General features: G+C 34.8%; 1 protein-coding gene across 1 annotated transcript; it reads right to left on the bottom strand.

Moving 5' to 3' along the window:
* Positions 1-6,973: 6,973 nt before the first annotated feature.
* LOC112525128 (zinc finger protein CONSTANS-LIKE 16-like) lies at positions 6,974-8,702 on the bottom strand. The gene is made up of 2 exons (XM_025135095.1): positions 7,541-8,702; positions 6,974-7,410 (listed from the first exon to the last, which is right to left on the bottom strand). The coding sequence occupies exons 1-2, from the start codon at positions 8,600-8,602 to the stop codon at positions 7,162-7,164; spliced, it is 1,311 nt and encodes a 436-aa protein (XP_024990863.1). The 5' UTR covers positions 8,603-8,702; the 3' UTR covers positions 6,974-7,161.
* Positions 8,703-11,198: the final 2,496 nt, after the last annotated feature.

Raw genomic sequence — 11,198 nt, 5'->3', positions numbered from 1 at the left:
CGTCCGTGTCTAAGCTGGATCATTTCTCCCCAATCCCAGGCAAATGCCACCCTCTTTCTTGCCAAGTTCTACGGTCGTGCTGGCCTCTTTAATCTAATCAACGCTAGTCCTGACCATCTCCGCCCTGGTACCACCTTAGTTATCTTCCTTAATCATCATGTAGACGTAATTAAATTAAATTTGCGGGTTCGAAAACTTCCAACTAACTTGTATAATTAACACAAATTGCAAAGTTTTTACTTCTCATTGATTAATTTATGTCTCTGTTAACTATTTTACTCAGATATATTTAGGTCATTATTGCATGAGGCTTGTGGTAGGATCATCAACCCGACATACGGTTCTGTCGGGTTGCTATGGTCCGGGAACTGGGAACAATGTCAAGCCGCGGTTGACTCGGTACTCCAAGGCTCTCCAATCATGCAACTCCCTACCAACAACCACCATGATGTTGCAGTCGCAGTTGGACCACAAAATTCTATGATGCCTCTCGAAGGTTGTGACATACGCCATCTCTACAAGGACCCCAATAGCCACAACCATCGGGCTCAGATCTGCAAGCGGTTCAATAGGCCCAATGATGATGCTAAAGAACCAGAACTCGGGTAGGAAATGGGAAGACATGGAGGCGAAGTGGAGTCTTAATCATGATTGTTATCATTTTTTAGAACGGGGAAAACTAGATAATTTATATCATGATGTGATTTAAAATAGTGAGGATACATGAATAAAAATCACCTTCCCTAAAATGATCTTATATTTTATTTCTATTTCACCGATCAAAATAAAACACATTATTACTTTATTCATGTGGCTTAATATATATTGGTTCATATATGAAACATTTATCCTCATAATTTTTTGTTTTTCTCTTTCAACAAGGAGTGATTCTCGGGATTGGAAGGCATTACCTAAAATTAGGGAAATAGATGATCTTTACATATTTGTCCTCGTTCAATGATTTCTCTTGGTGAACCGCTCCCATTGTTGCTTTAATTCCACTGATTAAATCAATGTAAGGTTGAGATTGATTGGTAAAGTTGATATTAACTCCATGGTTAACAAAAGAAACCCCTATATATTTACGCACACGTGCGCACGCACGCACACACACACACACACACACACACACACACACATATATATATATATAGAGAGAGAGAGAGAGAGAGAGACGAAATGAGAACAATGGTCAAATAGGAGAAATTGAGAAGAGACAAATCACATGTGCACGAGCTAGGTCGCGGGTCAAGTCATCCGCACATCTTTACATTGACGATGTTCCATATTCGTATTGATTTCATTGTGAAAACACATCTACAATGAAATAATACTATTAAGAGACGACTCATAATCTATATATATAAAAGCAAAACCCATGAAGGATGAGGTGACGCATTGAGAATGAAGTATTATTCCTATAAATTTTGTGCGTTTTTACAATTTTGTAAAATACTTAAAATGTTGAAAGACCTTTTTGCCCAATACTGAGAATGTATTTCTCTCATAATAAGTTAGGGGTTGTTTGGCAGTTGCTGAATGATTTTGTGCAAAATGATTAAGTGGTCAGAATGGTTAAGAAGGTCAGAATGGTTAAGTACTGAATGAAATATGGTTGTTTGGTAAATGTTCTCTGAATATCAACAAATTACCATTTTAACCTTTTGTATTATAAATAGGTAACAAAAATCAAATATGGATATACATCATTGGTAATCCCCACAACCTCAATTTCAATTTCAATTTCAATTTCAATTTCATCACCCCCTTTACCAAATGGAAGCAAATTGGAAGCGAATTTAGAAATTTGACGGCCGATGGTTTGGGTGATGAGGGAGAAGTCTGGTTTGGCGGTGGGGGAGTGAGGAGGGGATGTTTGGTCGTCGTCGGAGTTGAAGGGATTACCAATCGTCGGTCCTTTCCCGCTAGGTTCTTCTACCCTCTCTCCTTCCCTCCGTCGCCAGCCTTAGCCGTCGCTGCCTCCCGACAGGCGCTGCTTTCTTTCCGCTCCGATCGACGTTCTCTTCCGGCAGGCGCTGCTTTCTTTCCGCTCCGATCGACGTTCTCTTCCGGCAGGCGCTGCTTTCCTTCAACAGGTGCCGACGCCGTTCATCAAGTATGAAACTAACATTCATTCCTCCTGTTAATACTCCATGTTCTGGTTTTGTTGAGTTAGAACTTCAATCATAGGTGGCGGATTATCAATGATTTTACCGCCTGATACAAAGTCTGAGTATCAAACTTTTACTTGAGTTAATCCGAGGACAATTTATCATGTCACAGATTAAAGTTGAAGGGATTAGGAAGGGAGAGAGAAAACCAAGAAGAGGGCATGGCTTTTGGGTTATGGGAAATGGATTGAGGAGGAAGATGCCATTAATGGTGGAAGTGTGAGGTTGGGGTTAGGGGTGACGACAAAGAGGTTGCTGGATGATGATGCTAGAACTGGTGCTTTCGACAAAGAGGTTGCTGGAGAAGGAACGATGATGAAGGAGATGGGTGAAGGGTAATCCTAGAAAGTTAAGGCTCTGAACCATTAGGCAACCCCTTAGATGCAAAATCGTTAAGAGGTAATTGTCACCATTAAGAGGTTCAATTTCTTTTGCCAAACAGCCCCTGCCTTTTACCGATTAAGAGGCTCCCTCTTAATGTCACCATTAAGAGGCAAACAAACAGCCCCTTAGGCTATTTTTGTAATTTTGCATACAACAATTTATTTATAGACTTAACACCAACATTTTCAATTAACATTGGTAGGTCTAGCTTTCCACCATTCCTCATATCTCTATGTCTCTCAATCTCTACCATTGGTTGTAGAGACAAGCTACAACGATACCTGTCCTTATGCTTAAAATCTCCGTTTCGGAGTAATTTGTCTTAGTACAAACCTTACTTGAGAGCAAAATGTAATTTTATGATGGTTAAAGTTATATCTGGTTTTTTTCTTTCGCTCAATTTGTAATCATTTCATTATTAGTCCTTTAAAGTTCAATAAATTCTTCCATAGCTTATATGTTCGTGTTTGGTCATGGTTGCTTCCATGCTTTTTATCAGTTTTGTTTTTATGTCATGTATCAGTATTTAACTTCAAATTATTTGCTTTACACTGCATTGACGCTATTCATCCATGCTATATCTTATACATATAAAAGGAACAACCATGATCAATGGTGACACGTTCATACAATATGATTTCCCATAGGCATTTTTTGAATTTTTTGGTTTTATAAAATGTTTAATTTGTTAAAAGACTTTTGTATCCCCAAGTATGATGAATAGTTGTTCTATCGTATGTAGCCTTTTTGGTAATTCTACATCTCTCAATTTCTTTCGGCTGTCCACCTTCCTCATAATATGCATTCCTCTCCACCCCTTCATCTCCCTCTCTTTATCTCTATCATAAATAGTTGGCTAAACATGTCTCAAAATATTTAAAATTCTTAAATAAGCACGCCTCTCTCTCTCTCTCTCTATATATATATGTGTGTGTGTGTGTGTATATATATACATGATAATTTAATAAAATTAAAATTTTATTCAAGATAAAAAAAAATACCATTTTCAAATTTTATTTTATATTAAAATAACAATCATAAGTAACGAGATGATATCAGCAGAATGAAATAATTATTAAATCTTGAAATGTGGTGAGTTTTAGTTATCCCAAATTAGTAAGAAGATGTGATGATATATTGACAAAAGAAGATGATTCTTTCAGTCAACTCTAATCTTGTAAGACTTTTTTTGGAAGAAAAAGATCTCTAAACTCTTTGTAACATTAATAGTGATATGGATATTGGTTTAAGTCCTAAATAACATTATAACAAAATTATTATCAACGTATCTCAAACTTATTTTGTTAACGATGCATCTCAAACTCTTTGTAACAACAAATAATTATCAATATATGCAAACTTACTACTTAAAAAATATATTCATTGTATCTACTAATTATAAACTGATTTACGTTTCTTAACTAAATCCAATATACTTAAAAACTGTATCGTTACCGTATAATACACAATGATGACACTAATAAAAAATGAATTGGTATTCTAAAGTTGATAAATAAATAAAACACCTATTTCATTTATGTGAAAGAAAGATGCTACGTAGGGTTGATGCACATGAGAATTAAGCATTCGAATTTACATTGGCATGCATATGGGTGAGAATCCACATGAATTTAACCAACGCTTTGTTAAAGTCACATTTTCAAGCAATATTCATGAATTTAATGTTTTGCTAAACTCATTACGGGTAAATAGTCATTTTATTAAATCCGTTATGTCCAGTTATATCATGTTTAATTCTATTTTTTACTGTTTTGTCCAAATGTTAAAAAATTGTCTTCTCCTATCTGGATACTAAATGTACCGGGATATGACTAGATCCAATTAGATATGTGAAGGTTTTCACTTTTACATATTAAGATGTGTAAATATTTTAGTGTCAAAGTATGTGCATAAACTTAAAGGTTAATGAAATTATTTGCATGTTTAATGTTTGTATAAGGTTACACGCTCGTAGTAAATTTATTTTTTAGAAGTTAATTTCTTAAACTTTAAAAAGTTACAAGGCTTGGTCCAAGTTTGGAAAAGTCCAACTTAGCCCAAACTAGCCTCGAGTAAGGCCTAATTTCAGACCCCGAAGTTGGGGTTTGCATCATTCAGGCCCTACATTGAGCATTTTTACTCTAAACTCTAAAGGGTCAAAATAATATATTTTTAGAAAAAATATAGGGAAATTTAAATAATAGTCATTTTATAAAGTGATTTTTACTTTTTAGTAATTTTATAAAGTCTTTTTTTAAAATAGCCAAACTTTACAAAAAGCCTTTTTTAACTTTATGCTAAAAAAATTAAAAATGAAACTTTATGCAAAAATGGGATTTTAAGCAGAAAATCTATTTTCTGCACAAAGTTTTTGCGTAAACTTCTTTTTTTAACTTATTTTTTTTACTTGAAAATAAACTTTATGCAGAAAATCTTTTTTTGTGATTTTTTTTGCATAAACTCTTTTTAATTTATTTTTCTATTTTTACCTAAAAATAAACTTTATGTATAAAATCTTATTCTACATGAAGTTTTATTGTAAACTTTGGCTATTTGAGAAAATGAATTTCTAAGATAGCGATGAAATTTCCCAAAATTTTCATACACGATCTAAATCTAGATCTAGTGATCTAGATTATTATCCAAGTCTTTGTAGATTGCTATGTCATCCAAACTCATTGGTCGACATATGTTAATTTGTTTGCTTTTTGAAGTTGAATCAATACCAAAAGTTGGGTTTAACTTTCAATGATTCATCGATTATTTAACGACTTAAAAAAGCTCTGAAGCCCAATTTAATTAACAATGTATGCTAGAAAAGTTCAATATTAATTACAGGTAAACGGCAAAGACACTTGTGTTTAGATATACAAAGATAACTACAGTTAAAGATAATAAACTTACGGTGCGTTTGATTTGCAAAATGAAATTTAATGGAATTGAAATACATCAAAGAATTTGACTTTTAAGGAATTGAAATGAAATTTAGCCACGCGTTTGATTCTATGGAGCTGGAATGGAATTATTCAAAAGAATTGAAATCTTCATCTTTGTTTGTAGTGAGGATGAGGTGGCAATTGTGATCATGACGACAATAGTGATATGGTGGTAAGTAGTAAGAGTTGTTTGAAGGAAATTTTTTATAGAAAATTCGACATTATTTTTTCTTCCATTTCCTTTACTCCTAAAAGAAGTTGAGAACAAGCGGATTTTTCTTTTCCTCTTTCGTTTCGTAAAGACGAGTACTCTCTAAATGTATATTACAGAAGTAGTTAGAGTCAGAAATCATTTAAGTAGAAGTAGGATGCAATTCAGAGCTGAAATGATGATGAGGTTGCTTTTCAATTAAAAATAATAGAGTTGGGGTATAGAAATGAAAAGAAGAAAACTTGGATTGAGACACGAAAAGACTTATTCAAAAAGACCTTATTTGGGACCATATCAAGTCTCCTTCCATTGCTAAAAGGTGGAATGAGAATTGGCACCATTTCTTGCATTATATTGAAGATCCAAAAACTGACCTTTCAGTAGGGGCCATTAACACAAATCACGAGTCTATTTATCGGGAAAGCGTTTAGATAAAAATAAAACACCAAAATTCACTCCACACAAAAATTTGCCAGCCATGAATAGTAATTAATCGGTCATATTAATTTACCGGGTAAACGTTTAGATAAAACGGTCCCTTAATTTCACAAACTGGGACCCCCTATTAATAATAAACGTTTCCGGTAAGTTGAAAGTATTTCTTGCCCTTAATTATGTTCATTGATCCCATCAGCTATCTATCTGGATGACTGATCATGCAATTAATTATTTGGGTTATTATTCTTTAATTGTGTTTCAAAACTCCCGTGACTTTAAGTTCAACATATTGCAAACTAGTTAGTAGTGATTTTAGCGTCATCAATCATTTGGTGTATTTGTTATTTAGTTGAGATCTATTAGGTGATAAAGGCAAAGAATGTGAGTTAGAAGATGTGGAATGTACACTCAGAAATATTGTCTTTATCACCTTAGATCGTCATAAGACAAGAGTCAAAGGGGTTACCCCGAAACCTCTACAGTTTTTATAAAGAGATCTACTTTTGAGTTATAAGTTCCGGAACGATCTGCACGAATTTAAGAAGGTTAAAAACCTTCTTAGAGTAGTTGACCATGGGAGCCTTTGAACTTGGAGCTTCTGGGTTCACAGCTTCTAACTTCTAAGCCTTGGCTTAGACAAAGCTCGGAGCCACTATGTCCTCTGAGGTTTAAGCTCAGAGCCTCCTAGCCCTCTTAGCTTTGAGCTTAGAGCCTCTAGATTATCCCAACACTAATTTCGTATTAACCTAAGACATTTATAAGATCGAAATATAGGATTGAAAGTGATTGCATTCACAATCCAAAAGATTATCCAAGTTATCAGACAAACCACAAAACCAAATTCCCCAACATATATCAATGCCAAGAGAGAGCACAAATCGATATGATACAACAACTCGAGTACTCAACACAAACTGCAAGAATAGCATTGCGTTCTTCAACTCATTATTGAACTTAATTTTGGTAATATATATTAAATGATTCTTAATTAGAATGGCCTAATTAATTACGTACACAGATTCTATGTACTAAGCAATGGAAATCCAGAAGCAGTAGCAGCTGCAAAACTTGCCCTCTTCACAAATCTTCCTTTCATTCTAGGTCTCTTTTCTGCATTCAGTTTCCTCACCTCGTACCTTATTTTCTTCGAAAACAACCTTGTTCGTCTCTTTTCTCTATATCTTGACACCCTCGCTTCTCTCCCTCCATCTAACCTTGTCAGCTTCCCCATCATCATCATTATCCCGATATCTCCACAATCATCAGAATGCTGCATTTTTATTCATTGTAAGTTTACTATATATATATACATGAATTCATATTATATATAAAATCCTTGCATGTGTGTACAAATTAGTAATGGAGAGAAAAAGTAATGAAGTGCAGTCAAGTAGAGTTACCATGCAGTCGGGCCAACAATCATTGGGGTCCAATTCAGGCCGGTCACCGGTGGCCCATGGAGATCTCTGATCATCCCAAGCAGCAATGATTCCTTCATAATCTAGTTTTAACATTTTCCTACTGTTCTTACTAACTGTATCATCAACAATATTCACATTACCATCATCACCAACTACACATTTTTCATCCTCCTTTTGCACCACCATGCCCATTCTATTTTCTGCCACCTTCTCATCATCTTCCTCCTCCCATGTTACTGGTGAATCATAATCAAAACTCAACTGGAATGGCTCTTTCATCATCTCAATCTCAGCTGCTTCCCACTGCAACTGATCTTCTTCAACCTTCACTCTCTCTGAATCAACATTTAATCTACAATCTACCATTTCTAGTGCTTCAATATTGAATGATTCTTCATCAAGACTCTTTCCTAATAAGCTCTCCACATCAGCTGCAAACTCGGCTAGCTCCAAATCTGATGGAAGTACTAATCCGTTCAAACTATTCATATCGAATGGAACTTCAGATTCATCATGCTTTGTGCCTGAAGGAGTTATAGTGTCAGCTTGAATAGGCACCAGCATCTCGTTGAAGTCCCCAGAAAAACAAAGCACGTCTGAAAAGGGGTCAGAGACGGGGACTTGATAGGGAAGTTGGTCGTCGGAATTTACGGCATTGATCAACTCATCACTTCCAATCTCTGGGACTAAGTGAATCGAATTGAAGCTCAAACGAGTTTCGTTGGAATTTGGTATTCGATGAGATCCATATTTGTTGCTGTTTTTGCCACGAGGGCTTCGGGATTTCTTTGTGAAACCTTGGTACCATGTTGGTGGTAGAATCTCCATGGAAGATAGCTTTACAGAAGCTAATTTCAGACGAACCCTTTCATGACCACGAGCCAATGGATTCGCTGAGTGAACCAAAGCATCACAAAATTGGCATAAGAAAACATCATCAGCAGCACAATACCATCGAGCACGCTTTCTTATGCAATTATCACAGGCTCTTGCCGTCTTGCCTCCCATAGCATTTGCCAGCTTCTTCTCGGACGAGACCATCAGATGACTTGCAAATTAAGCAGAAAAATTTGGATGTGCGAAGAATTATAATGTTTTCAGGGTGTGACCCACTGCACTATTTTTGGTGGTTCATCTGGTGATACTTTATAACGAGTCTTGGTTAGTTGCATGGGTTATTGGGGTGGAGAGGGTCCCATGGCCATGCCTTATCTGGTGTTTGATTGGTTGAATTTATAAAGTCCATCCTTAAATTTGTTTTCCCATTGGTTGGCTCGCCAATCCATGGATTCTTTTGGACTCATGTGTTCCGATGAGAATGAATACCTTCGTCCGACTCACCTATGTCGACGTTTCACAAAGATACTAGAAATATGTCCAAAATCTTTAATTTATTTTATACATACATATATATATATATATATACACTTTTTGCACTTTTTAAGTCTTGTTTATGTATTTGTACCTCACATTTCTTTATTTTAAACCATGCAAATTAACAAATATCTGAAATTAACAAACGTTTACACTTAAATTGACTCCAATTAGCAAACGCTTACATGTAAGGATTTAAGTAAACGGTTACTTAGTATCTGAACGTGGTAAGCACTTTGTTCCCCACCATGACCATGACCATGACCATGTCCATGTCTGTGTCTTTGTTAATATCTCTTTTTCCCCACACTAAAATTTAAGATTAAAATTTCTTTTTGGGATACTTTTCCCATAAGGCATAAAGGTCTTTCGTCTTTTTGTCTTGTGGTCCCACTACACAATTATTGACTTCTTTTAATTAATTAGCTATCGAAATATCTACATATGAATTAATATGTAGCTACATGTTAGGTAGCTAGCAACAAAACCCCAACATTTTAAACGTGACCATTATATCTTCATATTCTACCAAAGCTACCCCTAGAGTTGGGTAATTAAATTACTACCTTAATCTCAATCTTTGATATAAAACCATAATTTAATGATTGAGAAATACTTTAAAATGTTATATAAAAAATAGATATACATATAGAGAGAGACAGATAAAGTTGCCTTCCACGTAACGTCCTTGTTACACTCTTGAAAAAAGAAGTATGATTAGTAGAGTCGGCCCAGCTAGTGGGCGAGATGGGGCCAGCACAACTCAAAGTTCTTTAACTCTATAGTAGGTTCAATTTCTAATTTTTTTAAAAAGAAAAATTAGCCGGCGACTTTCTCTATCGAGTATGGACTGCCTCGATTGCTGAAACGACACTTCAATATCATAAGTCACGCTTCCCTTTCGTCCTTGGCCCTCGCATCACTTTCAATCTCTCAATGTTACACACACTAGCAGTCGACCACTTGACCTATTGCCCAACCTACCATCCTTCAACCACGACTCCACGAGGTGAACCGTGCACGGTCACTTGGCAAAAAATCAATTGATCACATAGTGGAGTGATCATTGCTCATTGTGCGTGCTTCTCATCCGAGTCTAATTGGTGATTTTGTTGTCGATTGATCACTGATTAGGGGTTTGCAAAACTTGAATAATTCGAAATATGTCCAATATTAAGATTAGGCGGAAATAGTTCGTAATGACTAGTAATGACATCATCTACCACAACAATCAATACTCAATCCCAAATAATGAAAGTAATACAAAGGGAGAGAGGGACATGTTTTTTTTGACTTTCATCCAAAACTATTAGACCGATCTTCATTATTAGACATCTCACGTCTTGTTGATAGTTTCTTACAAAATGATGGATCTGTTGGGAAATGATGCTCAAGATCACTCACACAAACACGACGACGATATAAATACAGGATTTCACGTGGTTCACTTGATCGGTTTCATCAAGCTAGTCCACGACCACACTAGTAAGAATTTGTCGGTATCATGACAAACCAATCAATTTTTATACCAACGTATCAATTTAATTAGTTAGTAGTATCGTACTAATCATCTAAACTTGATTGATACACGATAATACCATACTGTACCGACAAATTATTTAATAATTAAAATAATATAACATATTTTGATTTTTTTTCTTCAATGTTCTCATTTTCATTTTTTTTTTCTAGATTATGATACAGATGAATAGATAGAACTTGATTGAACTTATTCTCCAAACCTAGCAACCTTAGTAACTCATCCACCACGGTCTATCGTCGCTTCTCATTGACTATTTCTATTAGATTATTAATTATGAATGGTTGTATTATATGAAAATTATTTGAATACTTTTATATATATATATATATATATATATATATATATAGTGATAAGTGGTACTATATCTATCAACATGTTATTTGGATACTCAGATGGTTTTAAGATATCCAAATCTAGTTGGTACAAGTGTTAATATAAATACATTTGTATTTCAACTTGTAGTTGGTACAAAACCATACCAACATGTATCAAAAAAAAAAAAAATTGGCGTCGATTTAGTTGGTATCAAATATAGTTAGTTGGCTGGTACATGATATAAAAATTTGTATACCACTTATAATCGGTTGATACATGGTATTTGAAAAAAAAAACATGATACCATACCATGTTCACCCCTAAACCCGAATATTTCTAATTGATTCTTTAAAATAAAAAAAATAAAAATTTAAAATTTCTAAAACAAAAGATTAGTACATTTTT

Source organism: Cynara cardunculus (assembly GCF_001531365.2).
Source record: "Cynara cardunculus var. scolymus isolate 2C chromosome LG 13, CcrdV1, whole genome shotgun sequence".
NCBI classification, from domain to species: domain Eukaryota; kingdom Viridiplantae; phylum Streptophyta; class Magnoliopsida; order Asterales; family Asteraceae; genus Cynara; species Cynara cardunculus.
The sequence above is the reverse complement of the archived record's forward strand: the minus strand, read 5'-3'. Positions and strand labels throughout refer to the sequence as shown.